The 27021-nt window shown below is 38.5% G+C and overlaps 1 protein-coding gene across 1 annotated transcript; it reads right to left on the reverse strand.

Moving 5' to 3' along the window:
- On the reverse strand, positions 1–27021 carry PSMD12 (proteasome 26S subunit, non-ATPase 12). Its single transcript, XM_082861330.1, has 11 exons — positions 26850–27021; positions 18008–18067; positions 17791–17919; positions 13837–13944; positions 12176–12280; positions 8132–8281; positions 7910–8044; positions 6801–6913; positions 5601–5775; positions 3704–3781; positions 1–2716 (listed from the first exon to the last, which is right to left on the reverse strand). The coding sequence occupies exons 1-11, from the start codon at positions 26955–26957 to the stop codon at positions 2507–2509; spliced, it is 1371 nt and encodes a 456-aa protein (XP_082717456.1). The 5' UTR covers positions 26958–27021; the 3' UTR covers positions 1–2506.

The raw sequence follows: 27021 nt of genomic DNA on the forward strand, positions 1-27021 counted from the left end.
AGTCTGCCTGCCGATGTAGGGGACACGGGTTCGTGCCCCGGTCCGGGAAGATCCCACATGCCGCGGAGCGGCTGGGCCCGTGAGCCATGGCCGCTGAGCCTGCGCGTCTGGAGCCTGTGCTCCGCAACAGAAGAGGCCACAACAATGAGAGGCCCGCGTACCGGAAAAAAAAAAAAAAAAAAAACAGGATTAGAGAGGTAACATGACTTAGAAAGAAAAATGAAAAGTATCTGTGGCTTTTTGTTATAAACAGTAAAAGAACTGAAAAAAGTGATCTTTTAAAGTATGAGTTTATTCTCCAGGTTTTCTTAAATATCCACAAATTAGTGCTTTTATTGCAGCTATATCCAGAAGCTGGAAACAATTTAAAATATGTTCTTTTATCATACATTTAACACTTAAGAGATAGAATGGAACAGTATGAATTTTAGAGATGTTTTTCAATGATTCAACAAAAAGCATATGGAAATTGATAATTACAGAAATAATGATTGAACTCTAAAATAAAAACATAAATTATATAGAAATGAAAGGGTAAAAGGTGTTTCATTAAAAACATACAAACAAAAAAAACAGTGGCTCATCACCTCTCCTGCTGGCTAGTAACCTAATGAAAACAATGAGTCAAGTATTCACTTCTCCATATTAAAACGAAGTGGTTCTAACCTTTTCATGCATGCCAGCTTTAGGTCAGAAATGCGAGCCAGTATTTTAGGTTCAGAACATCTCAAACATTTTACTGCCTTAAGCTAATGGATTCTTCTTTGTAACACGAGAAATTGGTAATAACTCTTAAGTTTGCTTGGACAGAAAAAACAATGGATGAGCAGTTAATCAAGTCAAGTGGGATTTGGTCACTGGGACAGTTACAAATGGCGCCAAATCAGAACACACAAAAAGCTTAGTTTGAGGGTGAGCATGTTAAAATAAAAAACAAAGAAGAGGAGCATTTGAGATCTTTACAGAAACATATTTGGCCAAACAGTCTAGGTTTGGCAAGTACAAGGGGAATGAGTCCCTAGAAAGATGAAGTTAATGAGAAGCTAGATTCAAATTAGTTCCAACTCAGTTTACAAATTAACAATGCAAAATGATTTTATTTTCCATCCTTTTCATTCAATAGAAAATTAAAAACTATATTCTTACTGCTAATGTAAACTTCTGATGTTTCTTACCTTGCCATATTTTTCGTTAGTTTTTAAAGACAAGTGATAGCAGATATTGTTATTAATGTGACCAATACATTAAATTTCCAAAGAATAAAATTAGATTAATACTATGTTATTATTCACAATAGAGGTTCTACAACTGTCCCCAGCCCTGGGATCACGAAATAGGACGATTTAGTGATCATTAAATGGAAAATGAATTGTGAAAACTGTTGTTTCCAGAATGCCTTTCCCTCTCTATTTGTATTTTAAAAAAAAGATCTTACACTTTCTTCATTTAAACATATTTTAAATAACTTAACATTGTTTCCTTTTTCCATTTTCTGTGAAATCAAATTTTAAAACTTCTAAAATTTGCTCATAGTAAGCGACTCAGATGTTTCTTTTAACAGTAAAACTACTTTAATTCTGTTTAAAAAAAAGTGTCAACACTATACCATTTGCCAAGAGGGTGGCCTGAAGTCTCTTTTTTTTGGTCATTTTTAATGCATTTTAGGTTGTTATCTAGCACGCATATAATGGAATTAAAGTTCCTATAGGAGAGAATGAAGTTGGAGCATTAATGATGTAATTACACATGGAAGTTAAAGCCACAAAGGAGTTATAAAAATGACCTTGTGTATTAACCTCTGTCAACACAATTAGTTCAACACCTGGTCAAGTCAGGGAAAGGGGGTAACAATAAGCTACTGTGACTGAAACTAGCTTGACTCAAAAAAAAAAAAAAAAAAGTCTATAGCCTACCAGATAGCTCTGTACACACTCAATCTAGAGACTTTCTACCACAATACTAAAATACAAATTCTTCACAAGTCACAACTTTATCCCAAATGTTCTTATAGGTTCTATGCTGCTTTTTAAATTCTACTAAATAATCAATAGCTTTACAACAAAATTAATTTTATTTAAAAAACACTTAAATCACTATCCCACAAAATGTTTAGAAACACAGGTAACCATGGAAGGTAAACGTGCATATACTGCTTTTATTATTATAGTTATGGTTGTTAGCTGAATGAAAACAAATAGTAGCTAAAAAGGTTTCAAATGATAGAATAACGTATTTAGGTAAGTTATGACAATTTTTTGAGTACTCAGACAATAGAAATGTATTATATATTTTTGCACCAACTGCACATGCAAAGTTAACAATGAAATCGAGGAACTGAAGATCAAAAGGGGCCTCAAACATGTTCACTAGCTTTTAAATTTTAGACAAAAGAGCTGAGAATAGAAAAAAAAAAAAAAACCCAACATATACCCCATAAAAGTCTTTTTCTTTTTTAATGACTTCCAATTTTAACTCTTTTCTAAAAGCATTAAGGGCATGGAGACACTTATTGTAGATTATGTATCATCTCCTCTTTGGCTATGAGGTGTGTGGTTTTGTTAACTAGAGACATCAATGAGTTCAGTTTCTGAGACCAGTCATTTAATAAATTATTTGGATCCTTGGGTCTCTGGAAGTTGATAATTCCTGCCAACCTGTCTACTTTAGCAAAGATGGTCTTGTTAACTACTAGATTCGAGAGAAAAGCCTCTGACTCCTGCAAGAGAGAGACAAACTGGATTAAGACAAGATAATTTTAATTATCAATAAACAAAATTTAAGGAAAGCATTCTCTACACTCTTCACTCAAGAATATGCTAAAATTCATTAATAGTTAGAAACTGCTGATTTCCTGCAATGATGTACTTATTTTACTAAGAGTCTAGGGAATGACTAGAATGAGTACACTCAAAGTCAGCATTCAGTTTGAACCTCCCGGCAAACTTAATGCTGTGGGTACTGCCCAAGAACCTGTTGCCACCAGCCATTTGGTCTACCTTCTACGTTTCCCCCTAAAAGGCAGTATTATACAGTTAGTTTCAGTTAGAAATGGTGGGTTAGAATATATGCTCTGCCACTTGCCAACTCTGTAGCCAAAGAGAAGGCACTTTACTTCTAAGGACCCAGGCACCCTCGTCCAGAAACGAGAAGAGCTAATGAACTAACCGAGGATCAAGCCCTCTAACCCCAACATTCCACAATTCCTCCTTTTCAGCTAAACTGTCAGACTCCTTCTGGTGACAGAAATGGTTTTTCAGACCATTACTATACACTTTGCTTAACTCCTATCTCTTTGTTATTGTACATTTTACCAACATGAAAACCAGACCTGAAGATGATATCCCTCTAACATGTCCTGGGTCCTTTTCAGGTGAACTGCAGTCACGTCTCCCTCATATGTTTTATTTCTACAGTTCACTTTTGGGAACCTAGACATATTTATTACAGAAATATATACTTTATCTTCAAATTAATCACTGTAAAACTACCATATTTAAGTGAAGATTTTAACTAGTATAAATAATATTAATGTAGCTATAAACTTGTTATTTAGGCTACTCTTTGGTATTCAAGATAGCTTGGGGAAACTTTCTATCACCTAAACTTAAAATTAAGTAATAAAACAAAATTGATTTTCTTGCTCAATTTTTACAAGTCAGTTGATTTTCAAAATGAACGGCTACAAACAACGTTTACTACTTACATCAACAGACAGATCCAGAAGTTGTGCCATCCTCTTCATCGTTATCCTCGTGTAATACTTGGCCATTATTCTAATATTCTGAGGAGAGAATATAGGGCACAGAGGACACAGCTGTCAGTAAGGCCAAAAGCCCATCCCATTTGTTTTCATATCCAAATAGGTTTAGTTAAAATGTCAAATACTCAGAGCTTTTATTTTGCTATAGACCACCACTGGAATGAAGCTGGTTCTAAATGTCAATAATGAAACTAAATATTTAGATATTTTGGCTTCTGCAGTTATTTTTAGTTATTCTGAGTACACTCTACAACTCTTCTAAAATATATAGTCAAAATATAGGCTTAACTAAATTAGTTGTTAAAAGTTGTAACCGTACTAAAATATGTTTGCTAAATGCAAGAATCTAAAGTTTTTCTAATTATGACACAAATGTTTAAAAGGCTAAAATTTTTAAAAGATCAAAATCATCTCAAAACGCTACCTTATCATCATTATAACTATGTAAAGATAACTCAAAATTAAACTCTTAATTTTTACTGGAAGTGGTGCTAAAGTTAGACGCCCCTTTGTTATTCTTAATGTTAATGTTATTAACAAAGCAGCAGCACTCACAAGGAAAAAGGGGGATGGTGGGGAGAAAAATGAGCTCATCTCTGAAGAAGCTGCACCTCCTCCCATCTCTAATCAGGGCTGAGGGCAACTCCAACCTCTCAGAAAGCATAAGAATCACTCAAGACTCCCCGCTTTTCCTTCATCCTTTAAATTTAACCAATGATCAAATTCTATTACTTTTCTTCTTTAAAACAGTTAATTCCATTCCACCCACTCTTCCTCAATACCTTGGCTACTGCCTTAATTCAAGCCCATAAAGCCACTTAGCTAGTCTCATCTCCAGTCTTTTCTCTCTCCAAATCCACTCTTCACACTTCCTCCCAGAGGAATCTTTATAAAATACAAGCCTTGTCATTATCCTCTCAGCTTTGTTACGACCCAGCCCTTTTCCGTACCTCCAACTTCCTTTCTCACTGAGCCCTTTCCTTGGAGGTCCTCAAGTTCCCCTGCTGGTTTGCTGCCTCCATGCCCCAGCGCAGACCATCCCATCTGCCTACCCGGACTGCCCTCCCTTGTCTGCCTGCTGACTACATACTCTTCTCACAAATCTTACCTCCCACGTCGATTCCTATGTATCCAGCCTGACCATTCTTCATGGTGGAACCAATCAACTCTTTCCTTGTGCTCCCCTCTAGTACATGTATACTTGTACCATAATACATAATTTATAAATGCATCTTCCACTGTGATTTATTTTTAAGCATTTTGAAGGTAGGGGCCATGTCTTATTCTCCCATGTGTCCCAGCACTTTGTACAGTGTGTGGCATATAGAAGGCTCACAATAAATGTTTGTTAATGAATGAATGTTGACATAATTCAATTTGTAGTGACACCAAGAAGATCAAAGGTCAGGTTTAAGACATGCTACCCATTTCCAAAACTACCCAGCGAGTACCAGAAAGAAAACACTCCCTCCACCCCCATCCATCCCTCACATTCTTAAGAAATTCCTTCTGATTTATATGCTATAAAACTTTGGATTCTTGAGAGGTCCTCTCAAAATGCAGCATGCTAACACAGTTATCTTTTCTGAAAAGCTAAAAAGAGGTGGGGAAAAAAAGACAAGAGGGGTAAGATAAATTCTGATATGCTTTGGGAAATAAGACAATAAACATTTGAACAACAAATTTACATCACTACTACATTGGGCATAGAAAAAAAAAATCCTAAAGTGAAGAATTAAAGACATAACATCCAAAAGAAACATTTGAGGAATAAAAGTTTATGCTCAAATTTGCCAAAGTTTACTTCTAAATTGTCATCTCCATCATGCCAGATCCTTACATGTTCAACAACTCTGTTTTTCAAGTCTTTCCACCTTTTTTCACCTTCCTCTGTATAACCAAAAACATCAGTTGCAGGACTCTCCAGAGAACCTTTTCTTAATTCCATTCCATAGTCTTCAACAAGTGTGGACCAACGCATCAACTCCATTGTGGTAAAAAGCTTTAAAAGATCCCTGTAAATTAAATAAAACTTAATATATTCCAAATCTGTAAAAATTAAGTTGCATCTAACAGCAAATTTTAAAATATCAACAAAGAGGATTTTTACAGTTTTGTTTGTAGAACAAGATACAAGTTATTACTTATTTTACCAACTTTACTACCATTTTTTCCACAGTAATTGTGAAAAGCACATTCCCCTACTTATCATTTTGCTATCTCCTCTATTGTATTTGCCAATCTCTGGACTAATTGACTGTAAACTTACTAGTGAAACAGATAAAAGAAAAATAGCTTAAAAAAAAGAGCACAATGGGCTTATGATAAAGCCTATGTCTGTTTTATTATTTATTTATTTATTTATTTATTTATTTATTTATTTATTTATGGCTGCATTGGGTCTTCGCTGCACGCGCGGGCTTTCTCTAGTTGTGGCGAGCGCGGGCTACTCTTTGTTGCGGTGCGCGGGCTTCTCATTGCAGTGGCTTCTTTTGTTGTGGAGCACAGGCTTTAGGCGCATGGGCTTCAGTAGTTGTGACATGCAGGCTCAGGAGCTGTGGCTCGCAGGCTCTAGAGCACAGGCTCAGTAGTTGTGGCGCATGGGCTTAGTTGCTCTGTGTCATGTGGGATCTTCCCGGACCAGGGCTCGAAACTGTGTCCCCTGCACTGGCAGACGGATTCTTAACCACTGTGCCACCAGCGAAGCCCATGTTGTATATAATGGATTTTCAGAAGCATCTACTTCTGAAAATCACAAAGCCCCAAACATTTACAAATGATAAAATTTATCAGATGATTAATTAAACAAAAGTGAGTTTGAAATAAGACTTCTACTTGATAAGTGGCTTAGAATGGAGTGTTATAACCTCACTGCATTAATTTCAAATGTAGTCCTAAAAAAACACTTTATTTTCTCTAGTTTTATTCTCTAATACAATCTATCTGTAACCAATTAAGAAGTATACACTTAGGTTAACCAATTTTCTTTCAAAACGGTGCTTCTACTGAGACATACTATACTAATTATAAAAGTACTTACTTGTATTTAGGAATTTCTTCTAACTTCTTGTCACCACTTATTCGGTGAACCAAATCTGACTGTTCATTGTCAAAAGGAGCCAAGATAACATAAAGGACAACACTTTTCAGGGCCTAAAAAGGTTGTACAATGCAACAGTTTACATACAAGACTAGAAACAAAATGGAAACTTTGGCAGAAAGTGAAAATTCATGGAATAATTGTATATACTCATTTTTAATACTGTATTCAAAAGTCAGGGGAAAAACCTTATCAGATTGCTCTTCATAGTGCTTTTCTTTAATGTTGACTTTTCATAAAACTATTATAAAACAAATGCAGCGAATCTTTGCTAATTTTTTTTCCTTTCTGGCTGTGCTGCACGGCTTGTGGAAATCTTAGTTCCCCGACCAGGGATCGAACCTGCACCCTCGGCAGTGAAAAAACAAAGTCCTAACCACTGGACCACCAGGGAATTCCCGAATCTTTGCTAATTTGAATTACTACCTGGGTTGGCTTTTTTTTTTAAACTGAAGTATAGTTGATTTACTTAGTGTTAGCTTCAGGTGTACAGCAAAGTGACTCAGTTTCTTATATATATACACATATATATATATATTCTTTTTCGGATTCCTTTCCATCACAGGTTATTACAAGATATTGACTATAGTTCCCTGTGCTATAGGGTAACTCCTTGCTGTTTATTTTATATAATACATAGTGGTATGTATCTGTTAATCCCATACTCCTAATTTATTCCTCCCCCAAACTTTTTTTTAAAATAAATGTATAAAAAACAGTTCTTATAACAAGTTAGCAGCAAAAATGTGGAATCCACATATAATCTATTCACAAACTTTGCAAAATAATTTTCCAAAGTAATGCTAGGTCTTTATCTGTGACCTTTGTTAGAAGGTAACCTGCTGTACATGTCTTAAATAGTAAGCCTACATTTCTTCAAAGGCCATAAATAATTCATCTGAATCAGTAAGGATAAAGTGAACTATCAACAGACTGAACAGAAAGCAGTACCACACAATTGCGTGTAATTACTGAAGTTAAAAATTATTTCAAAAAATGCAAATTCTTCCTAATAAGTATCAATGTCAAGTTTAAGACTATATTCTTACCTGTTGCCACTTTTCACTTTCTGCCTGTATACAGGGAGTATCATAGATTGCTCTGTAGTGCTTACAAATAGACAAATAAGATCCTTCATGTTGATCCAGCTGAATCATTAAGTTATAGTATTTCAACTTTAATTTCTGAAAAAAGTTGACAAAATAAATTGGGGCTTACAGGGTTTCCCCCCAACATTTTCAAAGTAAACTTATAGTAAGAGATAGGCTTACCTCTGTATTTTCTTCCTGGAAAAATTTGGTGTTAATTTTCTTGCTGATGATTTGTGTACGAATGTAATCCTTCACAGCTAGGCAGAGCCGCATTTGCTCCAAAATAAACTCCACTCGCTCTTTCTTTTCCATTGACCCATACGTTTCTACCTAGCAGAGTAAGCCCCCAACCAAGATTATAATCTTTAGTAATATTTTTAAATTGCAACAAAATTAAATAGACATTAAAAATTCACACTTGATAAATAATATGAACCTTCACGCATATTGAGTGTTGATGGTGATATAAAAAGCTAGTTTCCTCCAGGAAATTACAATTTAAAAAAATTATTATATAGTAAAACGGATATTTTTCTTTTGGTGTAAAGTTCTATGAATTGTAACACATGCACAGATTTCTGCAACCACCATCACAATCAAGACACAGAACAGTTCCATCACCCGCATAACTCCCTCACATGCCCCCTTTACAGTCACACTCATAACCCCTGAAAACCAATGATCTGTCCTCTAATACCACAGAACTGTGTTTTCTTTATTATTATTCATTCATTCATTCATTCATTTTTGGCTGCATCGGGTCTTAGTTGTGGCACGCTGGACCTTCCATTGCGGCATGCGGGCTTCTCTCTGGTTGTGATGCACAGGCTCCAGAGTGTGTGGGCTCTGTAGTTGCAGCACACAGGCTTAGTTGCCCCACAGCATGTGGGATCTTAGTTCCCCGACCAGGGGTCAAACCCACATCCCCTGCATTGGAAGGTGAATTCTTAACCACTGGACCACTGGGGAAGTCCCCCAGAATTGTCTTTTCAAGAATGTCGAATATAAGATGCAACCTTTTGAGACTGTGTTTACTCAGCATAATGCTTTGAATAAGATTCATTCAAGTTGTTGTATAAATCAAACAGTTCGTTCCTTTTTATGGCTAAGTAGTATTCCATGCATGGATGAACCCCAGTTTATCCATTCACCTGCTGAAGAACAACTGGGTTGATTCAATCTTTTGCCTATCACAAACAAAGCTACTCTGAACATTAGTGGACAAGTTTTGTGTGAACATAAATTTTCCTTTCTCTTGGGTACCCAGGGATGGGATTGCTGGGTTATACAGTAAGCGTATGTTTACCTTTATAAGAAACTGCCAACCTGTTTTCCAGAGTGGCTGCACCATTTTGCATACCGATCAGCAATCTATGAGAGTTCCAGCTGCTTTGCATCCCTGCCAGCTCTTGGTATTGTCAGTATTTTAAAAAAATTTTAGGTATTCTAATAGGCATGTAGTAGTATCTCATCATGGTTTTAATTTGCATTTTCCTAATGGCTAATAAGGAAATGACAATTCTAAAAATGAAAAAAGATATCAGTTGCAATGCTAACTATATAATAGTTGAAACCGTTATACAAAAAAGAGGCACAGGTCTTTTGAAAATTCAGATGACAAGGCTGATATGACCCTTCATGGGTGCAGAATGTAGAGTTACAGTAGATACCCACAAATATAACAGAGAATCAATTATATCAAACACTATGAAAAAGTTTCTAATATAATATTTGGCATACATGTTATAAATGATTTATAACATCTAGAATGACACTTTTACAAAGTAGAATGAAGTAAGGCTATTATTACTACAATTTGGTCTGAAATGTTTTTATTTCACTGTCTTGTCCTTCGTTATTTTTTTTAATAGTTAGTCAACATATTGTGTGCCAGGCACTGTGCTTAAGCACTCTATGTACACTAATTCTCCTTTGTAATTTCTTAAGGAAAATAAAAACACACACAATGAACCATCAATGTTTCATTTTGACATGTTCACTCACTCTCCATGTGTCAATTACTTTGAAGCAAATCTCAGACAAGATATTATAAATATTTCAATATGTATCTCTAAAAGATAAACTGAAAAGAATATCATACCTAAAAGTTCTTTATATCACGAAATATCTACTCACTCCTCAATAGTCTCATTTATTTTTTTAATCAACTCAGAATCCAAATAAGGCTCATACTCTGCAATTTGTAGCTATGTTTCTTATGTCTCTTTTTTCCTTGCCATTTATTCATTGAAGAAATCAAGTCAATCATCCTATAGTTTTCTAGAGTCTGAAGTTTGCAGACTGCGTCCCTGTGGTATCATTTAACAGGCTCCTCTGTCCCTGGTATACCTTAAAAACTGGCAGTTAAACCTAGAGGCGTTATATAACTGAGATTAATTTTTTGGCAAGAATACTTCACAGGGGATGTTGAATCATGAGGCATATAATCCTCCTGGTTGGCAAATAGAGTTGGGAGGCAAAACTATGGAGCAAATAAAAAGATCAGTGGTTGCCAAGGGTTAGGGAGAGGAAGGGATAAATAGGCAGAGCCCAAAGGGTTTTCACAAGCAGTGAAACTATTCTTTATGATACTACAGTGCTGGAGACACGTCATTATATGTTTGTCAAAATCCGTAGAGTGTACAACACCGCGAGTGAACCCTAATGTAAAACTCTGTACTTGGGTGATAACGATGTGTCAGTGCAGGCTCACTGACTGTAACTAACGCACCACGCTGGTTCGGGATGCTGATAGTAGGGGAGGTTGTGTGTTGTGGCAGCAGTGGGTAGTACTTCCCACTCAATTTGCTGTGAACCTAAAAATATTTTTTTAAAAAAGTCTTTTAATTGAAAAGAAAAAAAAAAGGTGTGTGTTTGGCGGGGTGGGGAGCCTGAAGCCAAACAGAACTAGTGGTAATCCAACAAGTTACTTAACTCCTTTGAGTCACAATTTCCTTGGCTGAAAAGTGGGGATAAAACAGTGTTGCATGTGAACATTAAATGAGATCAAGTATATAGAGAACATGTTTTAAAAAATGACAACAAACACAATGCATGCCATACAAGTTCCTTCCAGTATTATTTTTTTCCTTTCCTTTATCTAAAATGGATAAGGTACATAATTGAAAAGTTAAAATAATCGATTTAACTTAACAGGGAGCCTTTGATGAACTAAAATTATAAGCAAAAATTTGAACATAGCGCTTTCCTGGTGGCGCAGTGGTTAAGAATCCGTCTGCCAACGCAGGGGACACAGGTTCAAGCCCTGGTCCGGGAAGATCCCACATGACGTACAGCAACTAAGCCCACGAGCCACAACTACTGAGCCTGCGCTCTAGAGCCTGTGAGCCACAACTAGTGAGCCCACGTGCCACAAATACTGAAGCCTGCACGCCTAGAGCCCGTGCTCCGCAACCAAAGAAGCCACCACAATGAGAAGCCAGCACACCACAACGAAGAGTAACCCCGGCTCACCACAACTAGAGAAAGCCCGCGCAGCAATGAAGACCCAACGCAGCCAAAAATAAATAAATAAATAAATTTATTTTTAAAAAAAATTTGAGCATAGTTTACGTACATTTTTCTGATAGGAGAAATGGCTTTTCTCAGATTTCTTAGCACTCTGCTATCTCATTTTAAGGCCTCTCTTAAAAACTGTCCTGAAACACAGCAAACTATAAAGGAGTTTTTCTTTGTTAAACCAATATAGACTAGAAGTTGACCACCAATCAAATATTCATTAAGAATGAAGCCAACGATGAACAGTAAATTCCTAAAGCATAAGTAAATGAACGTGAATTACTGGTTTTATTTAAATTCTAAAGAGAATTAAAATGTTCAAATAAGGGCACAAAGTTAAGACTAATTTGTTGATCCTACTTTTCTTCAAAACGTTTTTAGCAGTTAAATTTGGTTGGGACCATAATTACACAACTTCCAGCTACTTAAACAACCTCACACTCTATAGTACTCACTCTTAATCCTGGTGGTTCAGAAGAAAGTGATAAGGTGCCAAAATAAGCAATTACAAGAAAATATTGCTGACTGTTTTTTTTTTCTTTGCCGCGCCACACGGCTTGTGAGATCTTAGTTCCCCAACCAGGGACTGAACCTGAGCCTTCGGCAGTGAAAGCACCAAGACCTAACCACTGGACTGCCAGGAAATTCCCAAAATACTGCTGACTGAATGTAAAATTTTACATACTCTAAAATGCAGCACCTTACCTGTAACTCTTGTAAAATGGAAGCTGCCTCTTTGACGTCACCGTTTTGCTCTTTTATAGTTGCTAATGTTTTAGTCAGCCGAGCACGCTCAATTTCAACATAAATCTACAAATACAAGAGGTTTATATTATCTAAATTCCTACAGAAACGTGTTAAAATTGAAAAGGTAGAACTGAACTATTATTCAAACAAGGTATTTCTCTTGCAGCTGTCATGCACTTTATCCTCCACATACCAACAGCACTGTGTGACATTGTACATTTCACAATCACATAATTTTAAAGAAAATATCTCTATAAAATGTTATCCATATTTTGCACTTTGCTTTGAGAACTTCAGTATGAAATCACTGTGCTTAACAACTAACAGGACCAAAAACTAAATAAATGGCACAGAAAGTGCCTTTAAAAGAACTGATTATTTGAAAAATAACACTTTGCAAAGAGCGTATGCAGTCTATTATCTATAATTCAACCAATACTCTCATTCTGATTTCTCTTTAAATGCAAGGCTACTTTCTCTAAAAACATCTGATCTTGCTAAGTTAAAGTTACTAGCATTTTTGTAGCCATTTGTAATGCTAGTAGATTTATAATTTCCAACAAATTAAACATTAAAAATATAACTATAGCCTAACAAAGTCTAGGGAACTAATTTTCATGCTTGGGCTTGCTGACCCATTTAGCCTTTGCTCTGCAGCAACCTCTTTTCCCCACTCCAGTCCCAAATCCTTAATCTCCAATGATAACAAACTGCTTACACTTTCCTAAATGTACTGTTTCTCACTCTGATATCTCTGCATATAATTTCCCCTATGTCTTAAATGCCCTTCTCCCTATGCTCTGGCCCAGTAGAATTTCTATTCATTCTTAAAAAGCCAGCTGAGCCACCATAAACTCTCTGAGGCTTTCCTGGGGTCCTCAGCCAGTCAACCCCTACCTCTGTGCTGCAGGGAACAGCAAGCACATTGCTACTGTCATGACCAGCACAGTAACTATTTCCATGATTGATCTCTTTTGAGGTTAAAAATAGCGTCCTGCCCATTTTGGACCTCGCACAACACAGGTAGGTGCTCAATAAACGTTTAATGAACTAAACTATCAAAAGAGACAGTAAGTTATATATAAACTAAGTTTTTGTCTTCAAACCACAAAAATCTACCTAGAAAGAAACGTATCTACCATAGCCACCATTTCATACTTGCCGTGTTTAGAGAAACACTAGATTGGGGGTGGGGATGGGGCACAGGCATCAAAAGAAATACAGATCGATTCTGGCAAGACAGTGAAAGTTTGAAAGCTAACCTCACACTGTAAACGCTCTAAGAAACCTTAGCTATCCTAAACATAGACTTCTTGAGCAGGTCTAGGCCATGTGAAGAAATAACCTTATGTTTAATTATTACCAAATGTAAATTTGGGATAAGAGCACTAATTTCTAGAAAAATCTGGATATACTAAGACTGTCACTATTTCAGTATATTCACTGGCATATGGGAAGACACTAGAAGGAGATGTATTTACAAAGATATGGGTTAAATTAAGATGACGACATTCTGTGTATTCCATCTTATAAACACATACATATGTACTTATATAAAATGTTTAAACACATAAGTATCTCTGAGTACTTACTGTGAGTTCTGCTAATAGAAAACTTACCTTTCCTTCTGTAACCATTCGTAGAGTATCAATTAATCGAAGTTTGATTGGAAGGTCTGTGATTTCCTCAACGTAAGTACAGCACTGTTGAACCATTTTTGCAACAGCCTAAAATAATAAAAACCATTCATAAGTTAAATTCATTCCTCATACAGGAAAAGGAACTATTTTATTGATGGAAGTGCTGTGGTCAAATCTGGTCTTCCCAAGCAACTCTAGATACTGAATTGCCGATTAAAAAAAATATAAGAAATCAATTCCCCCAGCCCCACCCCTGCAACCCTTAGCTAAGAAGTACTGAATACTCAGTGACAAAGCAGTAAAGGTTAGGAAAACCTCAGGTGTAAAGACCTTACCCCTCTCCACTACAACTGGTGGGTGAGCTGATTACACAACAGGAAAGGTGGAAGAGGCATGTCTGGCAATGTCCGTTAGAAGGCTGGCTGGCTAGCTTTTTTACAGTCAAGAAGGAAAGTATGGAAGAGTGGCAACAGATTAAGGGCAGGGAAAGGTGGGGGGAGTGAAAAGCAGAGTTTAACAGTGGCTGTGACAGTGGTGAAGCCATAAAAAAGAGTCCGTGGCAGAAGCAGAAGGTAAGACAGTTCCACCATCTGGGCGGGGAGCAAGAGCCACAGCCAGCCACGCCCACCTCAATAAAATGCGACACTGAAAAGCTCAGCATCTCTTGCCCACAGTTCCCTGACAGGTAGCACAAGCAGGCTGTACTACATTTCTTCCAGCGCTAACAGTCTATGATCTAGGTCAGGGGTCAGCTGACCTTTTCTATATATGTTTATAAATATTTACACAGTAAGTATTTTAGAGTTTGTGAGCCATAGGATCCTCTGTGGCAACTACTCATTTTTATTTTATAAATAAATTTATTTATTTATTTTTGTCTGCTTTGGGTCTTCGTTGCTGCACGCAGACTTTCTCTAATTGCTGCGAGCGGGGGCTGCTCTTCGTTGTGGTGCGTGGGCTTCTCATTGCGGTGCACGGGCTTCTCATTGCGGTGGTTTCTCTTGTTGCAGAGCATGGGCTCTAGATGCGTGGGCTTCCCTACTTGTGGCTCACGGGCTCTAGAGCGCAAGCTCAGTAGTTGTGACGCATGGGCTTAGTTGCTCCGTGGCATGTGGGATCTTCCCAGACCAGGGCTTGAACCCGTGTCCCCTACATTGGCAGGTGGATTCTTAACCACTGCGCCACTAGGGAAGACCTGTGGCAACTATCCAGCTCTGCCTTTGTAACTCCACAGATATGCCATACATGACAAATGGGTGTGGCTCTGTCCCCCCAAAATTTTATTTACAAAGGTGGCAGGTAGGATTTGGTCCTTGGCCCATGGTTCGCCAACCCCTAATCTAGATTCTAAACAGCATATCATAATCATTGATAATAATAATTAGGACTCTGTCATCAGGAAAATGTTAAATTACATTAAGCATATTTTAAGATAACAGAAAAGTAAACAGAATATCTTGTCAATTATATCTCAGTAAAGCTTTAAAAATAAATCCCATGGTATATCTTGCAAAGATTTCCTTGAAAAACATTTAATGTTCACATAGCTCAGATCAGACTTAATTATCTGAAAATTAGCTGTTTAGAGACTCCCAGGAGTCCCAGAAGGCGAAGGTTTTATTGTAAAATATAACTCCTTCAGTAAGTGCAAAGCTCTGGAACACCTAGTCTCTCACAAAACAGATGATCCCTCTAAAACTAATTATAATAATGATTTCTAGAAGGGCATACAACTTGATCATTCTAAAAGCTGTGCAAAAAATACATTAACAGAAACCAGATGGGGAAAAGAAAAGGAAACAAATCAATATTCTAATGATAAGTGAACATCCTGCTGCTCCCTGAAAAAACTGTAGGGAAGTCATTAGTGAAGTTACAGTTGGCGTGATGCTGACCCTCTGCACTGAAGTGATAGTGAGTTAGAAAACGTTAATCTTAAGCAATCTAGAAAAGGTTATTTTAAGAAGATTACTAATTTCTAACCCTGATAAAGCAAAAATGAAAAGTTTGAGGTAAAACATAATTATGAGAAAAGGAAAGAGATATTTGGAGTCCCTAAGTACTTTCCAGCTGTGAAGACATAACATATTAAGGCAAAATGAGCAGCTCTGGTTCCAGTTCTGGGGATGTCACTAGCCAGCTGTAACAATGACTCCAACTCTTTCCCCAAGAAGCCTTCCCTAATAAACTTAATTAAAACCTTTCTCTTCCTCTTTTCATACATTTTAACATTTTTACTATTCTAATGTCACTTACTATATGTTGCCATGTATGCAAGTAATTTTTAAAAAATTTAAAAATCAGTCTTGGGACATGTTAAAGATTGCTATGATTACTTGCGATTTATGTTCTGTACTAAGCTATAGGTTACTTACACATTTCTTCACATTCCAAAAGGCTTACATATAAAATTCAGTTTCTCTATTAGAAAAGTAACAGAGTAAACAGTCCCTCGACTAGTCCTAAAATGTTATGACTCTATGAAATTAAATCTGTATTTTAGGATATGTGCTTTGTGCTTTGAACTTTATATTAATACTATATAAAACACATATTTTTGTTTATTTTAACCCAGGCTGCCCCAAGACTTCTAATTAAGTAGCCCTTTCAAAACTGTCCCATAGAAAGCAAGTCTCTTAGAAAATCAGAGGAGGATGATGGTTTATCCATGTTAGTCTCTCAAACCACAGAAATGAGCAGCAAAAATCATATTTAAATGAATTTCACATTCACATGTACTAGAGAGCCTCAATTAAATCTATGTTAATTCTTAACAGTGAATTTTATATGCATGTAAACTTATCTAAGAAAAAGGAAAAAAACCAATCACAGTAACTTTGCTTTTTGCAAAAAATAATTTAACCCACTCTAATATCAAGCTCACTCTCACAGCAGACTAATTAATAAAATAAGGGCTTTGGACAAGAACCCTGTACTTCTATTTTTTGGTTCTACTACTACCTTGTTTTACAATGTCATTACCTTTATCATTTGAAAGCAAAAAATAAAAACCCATAAGCTACTCGGAACAGCATTTTAAAGATAAAATATAAATGTAAAAAGTGGAGTCTGTTTCTAAAGAGGATCATTTAAATATATCTCAAGCAGAACAGGAAAGCAGTAAAGAAAATCCAGCTTCACAAAAACACCAAAAGAGAACATATATAATCTTTAAACAAAATGAGTAGTCTGAAATTTTTAACAAAATGATGTCTGAAAATGGCCTCAAAAATAAGTTAAATAGGGGCTTCCCTGGTGGCTCAGTGGTTGAAAATCTGCCTGTCAATGCAGGGGACATGGGTTTGATCCCTGGTCCGGGAAGATCCCACATGCCGTGGAGCAACTAAGCCCGTGCACCACAACTACTGAGCCCACGTGCCACAACTACTGAAGCCCGTGCCTACAGCCTGTGCTCCGCAACAAGAGAAGTCACCGCACTAGAAAGCCCACGGGCGGCAACGAAGACCCAAGGCAGCAATCAATCAATCAATCAATCAATCAATAAGAGAGAGTAGCCCCCGCTCACCACAACTATAGAAAGCCCGTGCGCAGCAACTACGACCCAACGCAGCCAAAAAAAAAAAGTTAAATATTAAGTGTTTAATAAAGGCATGATTAAGTAAATTACAGATTATCGACTTGACAGATTATAACACAACCATTTAAAATAATAAATATGAAGGAGCGACATGGAAATAGAAGCTGCATCAACACTCTCAGAACAATTTTGTAAAAATATGCAAATATATAAAGATTAGAAGACAAAAATAAAAGCAGTTGTCATAAGAATATGGATAGAATTTTTTAAAACTCTCTAAATGTTGTGATGTTGATTTAACAGTAGATTTAAAACAGATTCATAGAAAGGTTTTTTTTTCTGAAAGTCCTTATTTAAATTTGAATGTATTTGTTTTTGATCAATCATGAACTCACTTGTTTTAACTGACTCCGTCTTTTTGACAAAAGCATAATATTTTCATTAAGTAAATCCCATTCTTTAGCCTCATAGCACATCTTCACTACTGCAACTAAGATACGGGATGTAGACACCATATCAGAAGCCTGTAAGAATGAAAATATATTGAAAGTTAATGGAAACAGTGCCAAATGAAATTAATGGCAATTGAGGTTTTCATTATAATCTACTCACTGTTCGGGTCTGTTTTTCCAAAGAGAGAAGGGTTTCAATGACTTCTTGAAGTCTTCCTTCCTAAAACAAAAGGTAAATGAAAACACCAACAACACAAAACCAAATAACTTAGTCTAACATGAGATGTTTCTGACACAGAAAGACAAAATCAATAGCCTATTTTAGAGGTAAGAGACTACTGTTGTCTTTTTCTCCTTTTCATGATACTGCCTGCTTCTCCAGAGGATTCCAGAAGTCAGTGGTTCCCAACTTGGGGCCCACAAGCTACTTTTTTTTTTTAATAGATCTTTATTGGAGTATAATTGCTTCACAATGCTGTGTTAGTTTCTGTTGTACAACAAAGTGAATCAGCCATATGCATACATTTATCCCCATATCCCCTCCCTCTTGAGCATCCCTCCCACCCTCCCTATCCCACCCCTCTATGTCATCGCAAAGCACTGAGCTGATCTCCCTGTGCTATGTTGCTGCTTCCCATTAGCTATTTTACATTCAGTAGTGTATATATGTCAATGCCCTAAGCCACTACTGGGCATATACCCTGAGAAAACCATAATTCAAAAAGAGACATGTACCCACAATGTTCATTGCAGCACTATTTACAATAGCCAGGACATGGACCCAACCTAAGTGTCCATCAACAGATGAATGGGTAAAGAAGATGTGGCACATATATACAATGGAATATTACTCAGCCATAAAAGGAAATGAAATTGAGTTATTTGTAGTGAGGTGTATGAACCTAGAGTCTGTCATACAGAGTGAAGTAAGTCAGAAAGAGAAAAACAAATACCACAAGGTTTTTTTTTTTTTTTTTTTTGCGGTACGTGGGCCTCTCACTGTTGTGGCCTGTCCCAGTACAGAGCTCCGGACACGCAGGCTCAACGGCCATGGCTCACAGGTCCAGCCGCTCCGCGGCATGTGGGGTCTTCCCGGACCGGGGCACGAACCCATGTCCCCTGCATTGGCAGGCGGACTCTCAACCACTGCTCCACCAGGGAAGCCCCACAAGCTATTTTTAACATTTCAAAATGCCTAGGAGAAACTGACTCTAGAACAACAATGATTTAACACTCAAGAAAAACATCAAGTCTTTGTTTTGGATTCTAATTCATCACCTCAGTGTGGTTAACACCTGTTTATCTTGTTCTGCAGAGACTCTTAACTGGCTGTCACCCGTGTCTTTGAAGAATAAAAATGGGAAAATAATGATTTCTTTATAAATTCACCAAAAGTATTTTAAAACATGAAGTTCTGAGGAGAAATAAAAAGGATATTTGGTGGTAAAAAGATAGGAAACCCTGGTTTAATTTTTCAATGACTTTAGAAATAAATTATAATTGTGCTTAAAGAAAACAAAGCCTACCTGAGATTACCCACGCATGCTATACCAAGTCATCAATTGACAATAATCTCCATCTCGTACGTAAAAACAAAACATTCTCCCTGGGGCATACATTAAGAAATGGGAATAACAAAATTCAAACAATATAGATCTAGATGATAATACACCAGGAGTAAAATAAGCCATATTAGGAACCACACATTTTGATAAAAACAAAACCACCCCACAGCACGAAGATTGCATTAATTTAAGATATTGATATTACTAACATTGAATGAATTGGAAGTGATGAGGAGGGTTTCATTTATAAATCGCTTTTCTAACCCTAAAGGAAATTTATTTTTATTTTAATGACATTCATACATGGTACATGAGTACTACTCTTTTACTGATGAGAGAAACTAAACAGCTTTTGAATTAAGGGCACAAATAATGTTTAGACTTTTCAAAATACTGTTCCCATATTTTCCAAGATAACTTTTAAGCTATGAATTTTCTAGGCAGCACAGAAAATGTACTGTATAGGCATTGTTTGAATTTATTTTAATTAAATCTAAAACATACAATTACTAACATTTTAACAATGTTTCCCATGCAAAGGGGAGCACCGGTTCTGAAAGCTGTATAGATTTACTTGTACAATAAATGTTGGCTAAATGTCCATCAGAGCAGAAGAACAAAGAACAAATCTATAAATTCTCCAAAGTTAAAGGTTAATAAATCATAAAAATCAAAGAATCAAAACCTGTGTTGTTCAAAGGTCAACTGTAATTTCCATAGGGAAATGGTTACTACTTGGCAACAAAATATAGTGCAAAAATTGCTAAAATGCAAAATACTGTTTACTGATGGTCCCCTCTTGTCACTTTTGTAATTACTATTAGTCACATGATTGTGATCAACAGCATGTAGTTTACTGTATGGTATTTTAATTCAGAAATATGCATTTTAAAGAATTGCACCCTCCAATGAAGGAATCACATACCACTCTAGAGCTGGGGTCTACCAGTATCAACAAAACATTAAACGTCACCGTCACCTTCTCAGAAAGGCGTTCTTGGAAAATGCTCTCTAAAGTCAGTAGTCACTCAGCACCTCCTTTAACACGCCAGCCCACTGACTTTCTGCTTTGCAATGACCCTGTGGACAAAGAATGTCACCTGCCATTTCAGTAAACAAAGGACGTTGTGGCTGTATAACAGGATACTGGTCCTAGATAGTTACGATGCATGTCAAAGAAATGATTTCAGTAAGCCCAGGCTCCCGCATCTTCCCCTACAGAGAAAAACACTAAAATCATTAACTTGAGATGTCTGTTTTTGTGATTAGCAGTAATCTTTTGATGTTCAACTACATGTTTGTTTTTTTTCAGCCAAAACTCCTATGTATTCTGGCTCCTCCATCACCTCTTTGGAACAGTCCCTCAGAGCTATCTGAGTGGCTGCCTTTTTGGGCTATAGTTCTCAGTAATGCCCCAAATAAGACATAATTCTCCACTTTTAGGTTGTGTATTTTTTTTCAATCGACAACCCCAAACTTTTCCATTTTAATGTTCACTGTCTTTCTAATCTCACTAGAATGTACTCTGTAAGAGCTGGGGCCATGTCTATACTGTTCATCACTGTAGTTCAGTGCTCTGCACCTGGCCAAGCATATAATGGTGTTTTTGTAGATATTGTGGAGCATCCCTTTATACCTTGTACCACAGTTATTAATGTGCATGTCTTGCCTCCTAAGTGGTCTATAAGTTCTTTAGGGCTGGACATTGTTTGACTGTTTCCCTTACACCAACCTGCACACAGTATGTGTTCAATGGATTGACATTGACCTGAACTATTCACTTGATCTTGGCTTACAATTCCTGATTCTTACTGTTACAGTAAGTAGGATGTGACAAATTATATGGCTGACAATTCAGTGCTATCTGAAAAACGTTACCATCAATTTCATTAAATACAACTCCCAATTCTCTAATCATCCCACTTTTCCACCCAATTCCATGTACAAGCTCATGGCTAAACATCTTCCTCGTTCCTTTCCTATCTATTCACATATCTTCCTTGAAATTCTACCTCCTCAATGCTGCCTTTCAATTCAGAGGAACAAGGTGGTCAGAGCTATCAAAATCAAGTTGTTAGAACATGTGACTTTTGTGACTCCTTTTTCTCATTAAAATAATCCTTGTCGGGGCTTCCCCGGTGGCGCAGTGGTTGAGAGTCCGCCTGCCAATGCAGGGGACATGGGTTCATGCCCCGGTCCGGGAGGATCCCACATGCCGCGGAGCGGCTGGGCCCGTGAGCCATGGCCGCTGAGCCTGCGCGTCCGGAGCCTGTGCTCCGCAACGGGAGACGCCACAACAGTGAGAGGCCTGTGTACCGGGCGGGGGGTGGGGGGGGAAATCCTTGTCAATGAGGTAAATGACTGAGGAGTTTATTCAACATCAATACATGTTGGGTATCTGTATATTCTGTATGTTTGTGTCCTTTAACTCCTAAATGATCCAATCTTTTAATGATTTCTTAAACAACCTCAACAAGTAAGAAAAGGCCCATAAAAAGTTAACCACAAACAGTTGAAATGTAATGCCAATCCAATACTTATAAATGACCTATTTCTTGAAGGGGTCTTTTGTCCAAGCTACTAACAATCAGTAAACTGTTTTACATTTCACCTCCTCTTTATTTTTAGTGTTAACCATGAGAAGAGGTTGCAGGTGACCAAATGAAATGAAAAGACATTAAGAGGAGGGAGAGGGACTTCCCTGGTGGCGCAGTGGTTAAGAATCCTCCTGCCAATGCAGGGAACACGGGTTCGAGCCCTGGTCCAGGAAGATCCCACATGCCGCGGGGCAATTAAGCCCATGCGCCACAACTACTGAAGCCCGCGCGCCTAGAGCCCGTGTTCTGCAACAAGAGAAGCCACCACAATGAGAAGGCCGTGCACCGCAACAAAGAGTAGCCCCCACTCGCCACAACTAGAGAGAGCCCGCGTGCAGCAATGAAGACCCAACGCAGCCAAAGATAAATAAATGAAATAAATTTTAAAAAAAAAAAAGAGAAGGGAGAAACGAAGGATATATTCGATTTAAGAATGCAAGTAGGGCTTCCCTGGTGGTGCAGTAGTTGAGAGTCCGCCTGCCGATGCAGGGGACACGGGTTCGTGCCCCGGTCTGGGAAGATCCCACGTGCTGCAGAGCGGCTGGGCCTGTGAGCCATGGCCACTGAGCCTGCACGTCCGGAGCCTGTGCTCCTCAACGGGAGAGGCCACAACAGTGAGGCCCGCGTACCGCAAAAAAAAAAAAAAGGAATGCAAGTAGTCCCTAAATAACCATATGCCAAATATACACGGTAATCCAAAAGCAGGCGGTGGGGGTAGGGCTTGGAGGGGAACCTTCTGTGCATTAGAACTGTTAAATACTACATCTTTACAGTTCAGAAAAGGCCCTCATTAGATTAATTTTTAACTCCCTAATGCCAGGGTGAAATAACAACTATTATCTAGAACTAGTATCACTTTTATTATCTCACCAATCTGATACAGGGTCCTCAAATACCAATCACAGAGGCAGTAGAATGTAATGGTTAAAAACAGGCTCTGCAGCCAGAATGCTTGAGTCTAAATTCCAGATCTACCACTGTGTTACTTTAAGAAAGACACTTACCCTCTCTGACCCTCAATTTTCTCTTCAGTGATATGGGCATAATAATATCTATAGTTCCTGCTGCATAGAGTTGGTGTTAGGATTAAGGCAATGATGGCTAACATTATTAGTCACTGTTGTTATTTGCTAGGTGAGTGTTAGGACACAGAAACAGAATTGTACTAGGTCAGGGACTTCCCTGGTGGTCCAGTGGGTAGGGCTCTGCGCTCCCAATGCGGGAGGCCCAGGTTTGATCCCTGGTAGGGGAACTAGATCCCGATTGCACGCCACAACTAAGAAGTTCGCATGCTGCAATGAAAAGATCCCGCATGCTGCAACTAAGACCAGGAGCAGCATGCATGCATGCATGCATAAATAAAGAAATAGATAGATAGACAGATAGATAGAACTGTACTAGGTCACAACTGTAGGAGATTCAAATGGCCTAGATTTGGCAAGTATACCACCTGGGGTTAGACTTCGGTCTGACTTTTGAAGGCTTCTGCTATATGTGGTATTCTCACCGGATATATTCTTATTAATTCTCTATACATATAGTTTTTATCTTCGAATGTCTTTCACATTAAAAATAAAAAATGTCTTAAGGAAAGTAAGCACAGAAGTGATAGTCTCTTAAAGAAGCCATGGGATGTAGCAAAAAGAACACTATACCTATTGCCAGGAGACCTCAGCTTGATCTGATTCTTCTATAGACCTTGGATAACTACTGAAGCTGCCTGAACCTTAGTTTTCTCACAAGCAAAGTGAAGGTAACAAAACTTCCTTCAGTTTTATTGATGGGCTCAAAATAAAAACTAAAGAATGTATGCTAAAGTGTTCCATGCATTCCAATGTAGAAATGCAATGCTTTAAGTATTTTTTTATGATTGGCAGAATGGCTATAAAATAATATAAAATGAGGGATAGAAAGCAAAACAGGGAAACATACCCTAAAAAACCCTAAGACAGCTATCTAATCCAGAAGTTGAAAACTGTGGGTCTGTATTAAACAAACCTTCTACCTTCCCATGCCCCAGCCCTCTTCCCCCTGCCCCGCCTTCCCACAAAGACAATCCATATCTACACCTTGTTTTGTTCGACAGGCACAGTGGCTTAAGAGAAAAATCAGGGCTTCCCTGGTGGCGCAGTGGTTAAGAATCCGCCTGCCAACGCAGGGGACACGGGTTCGAGCCCTGGTCCAGGAAGATCCCACATGCCGTGAAGCAACTAAGCCCGTGCGCCACAACTACTGAGCCTGTGCTCTAGGGCCCGCAAGCCACACCTACTGAAGTCCGCGCACCTAGAGCCCGTGCTCCGCAACAAGAGAAGCCACGGCAATGAGAAGCCTGCGCACCGCAAGGAAGAGTAGCCCCCGCTCGCCACAACTAGAGAAAAGCCCATGCACAGCAATGAAGACCCAACGCAGCCAAAAATAAATAAATTAAATAAATAAATTTAAAAAAAGAAAAATCAAATGGCTTTAATTTTACATAGTTTAACAGGCCCCAACATTCCCTGCTTCAAACATTTCCATCACCCACTTGACACCCAAAAAATCATTTGGCATTTGAGTTTGCAAATCTTCTCAACTGTCTTGAACATAACAGCGATGTTCTAAATAAATGCCATACATTGACTGCTAGAACAATTGTAGCAGCGAAATATTTTTTTCTTACTGGCCTATAAGCTATTTGAAAGCAAGAGCTTTGTCCACTAATTTTATACCCCCATAAAGTCTAGCACTGACTGGGTCTTACACACAGTAGGCTATCAGAAGAAATTGGTAAGGGGAAGATTTTTTTCACCCTAGTCTCAGTTCTTGGAACAACTGTACTCCTTTAAAGCAGTTAGTTTCTTCCTTATGGCAACTATCAATCTAAGAGGTGGTTTGGGGCTGGCTTTGACCTGTACATATGTTTTGTCTGATCTACATGGTATTGGCTCAAACAGTGCTTTAAAACAGATTAGTGTCCAGTTTCTAAATATAAAGGCAATTCATATAAAAATCCATATTCCTGGTCTCTCCCTCAAATTAGAGGAGTTCATAAAGCGTGGCCTTCATTCGCAATTGGGAAAGATTAACCTAAGGTGCAGAGTTCCTACTCTCTTTCCTTGAGCAGGTGCTCAGAAGTTCAGGTTTCATTACACTTTGCTCACTGGGCAGGACACTTGGTGAGAGCAGAAGCTCTAGAATCAGTATGCCTGGGTTTGCATCCTGGCTCCACCACTTTACTAGCTGTATGACTTTGGAGCATGTGACTCAACTTCTCTTAGACTGTTTTCCTATCATAAAATAAGAATGATAATAATACCTACCTCACAGGGCTAAGGTGAGGATCAAATGAGTTAATACATGAGTGCCTGGCACTGCAGAAAGCACTCAATAAATGTCAGAGATTGTTTATCTGCCCTGTGCTGGAGGTGTTTGAGTTTTCCAACCTCTATGTAACTGGTGATGTTTCTTTTATGTAACTGGTGATGTTTCTTTATAGTAGCAGCTAGAAAGCTCAGAGATGAATTGATGACTACCCTCCACTTAGGGTACTGAACCTAAGAAATACAAGTGTATCAACTTCATCATCTTTCCCTAACCTTGTCTTTTGTAAAGCCCCACTAAATTCTTTTTTGGAAAAAAAGGGAAGCATTGAAAGGGTTCCTTCTGAGAATTAAATGTGAAGTATTACATGACACTCCTCCTGCCCCTGAATTTAGTATGTTTTAATGTACTTAGGTAGTAAGCTCCTTAAGAGACAAAAACAACCCTATTAGTGAATGCATCCCAGATGAATAGCAATACATGTTTGTGGCTGGATTGATCAAGGAATTTAAAGAGGCCTGAGCACAACCCTTAACAACGTTCCCTGATGAAGGTGACGCAACAACTAACCAAACCCTAGTCAGGCACCTAGGTTTAAATCCCTGGTTCTACCTATTGCTAGTGTTAGGATGGACAGACAACTCTAAGCCTTGGTTCCTTTACATGTAAAATGATACACAAAGTTGCCTGACACACAGCATCCCATGTTGCACGATAAATGTTCAGATCAAGTAAAATTTCTATTTCATGGGAGATATGCAGCTGGGCTAAACTACTGTTAACGACCTCCATTAATTATGTTACTTTGTACTTCTGTGCCTGTTTGTCTTTACTCGTGCAGTTCCCGCTCCCAGGGATGATGACTCCCCAGCCCAATCTTATTCTGCAAGACCTGATGCAAACGTCAGCTTCTCTGTAAAACCCTCCCTTAACCGACCAGTAAAAACGAACGGCTTCCTTCTGTGTTCCAGTAAGACTTTCATACTTGTATGGCACTCACTACCACGCGTAACTTGTGTAATTTGTTGTGTACACGGACTCCTTAGGGACAGGGGTCCTGTGTTAATCACCTTCGTCCCTATCCCTTTCCTGTCCCTTCTCCTGGCCAAAGGCCAAGCACATCGCCACGATGTGTACGCAACTTAACCAGAGAAACTGATTCGACAAGAGCAAGAGAACTAAACTCTCTGATCTAGCGTGAATGCTGACGCGGCCTTAATCCCTGAGAAACTACTCAAGTAAACGTGAAACAGTATCCAAGAAAAGGTAAAAAGTACTAATGGAGCCCCAACTCCTAAGGGAATGAAGTGACCATCTGTCCTGGGGAGGTTCTGGGAAGCTGTATGCACTAGCGTACTCCGGCTGCGGGGTCTCCCTGGTCAGCCCGACCTGGGATCTCCTACTTCTGCAGGCCTAGCTCGGGCCGGGCAGGCAACAGCGGGATGCGCGCTCCAGCCCGCAGGCCCCCTGAGGCCTAAGCAAGCTCGGCGCCGTGACTCAGCCCCTGGCTCCCGCCAACACCCAGCCGGCCTCCCCTCACCTTGGCCAGCTTCTCGCACTCCGGCAATCGCTGATCCACCGTGGCGCTGTAGTCCACCTCCATCTTGACGATGCGCCCATCTGCCCGCTCCAAGTCGCCGTCCGCCATGGTCCCTACCTGAGCGTCCGTTGATGTCCCCCTAATTCGGCACCACTAGTCACCCACACCGGAA

This window comes from Leucopleurus acutus (genome assembly GCF_964270905.1).
Source record: "Leucopleurus acutus genome assembly, chromosome: 19".
Taxonomy (NCBI): Eukaryota; Metazoa; Chordata; class Mammalia; order Artiodactyla; family Delphinidae; genus Leucopleurus; species Leucopleurus acutus.

Bases quoted from the DNA above. Each gene is read 5' to 3' on its own strand.
- PSMD12 (XM_082861330.1), bottom strand. From the start codon at position 26,957: ATGGCGGACGGCGACTTGGAGCGGGCAGATGGGCGCATCGTCAAGATG. The intron at 13,945-17,790 runs GTGAGTTCATGA...TTATTATTTTAG, and splicing joins GACGGAGTCAGTTAAAACAA to GCTGTTGCAAAAATGGTTCA. The intron at 8,045-8,131 runs GTAAGCCTATCT...AACTTTTTTCAG, and splicing joins TCCAGGAAGAAAATACAGAG to AAATTAAAGTTGAAATACTA.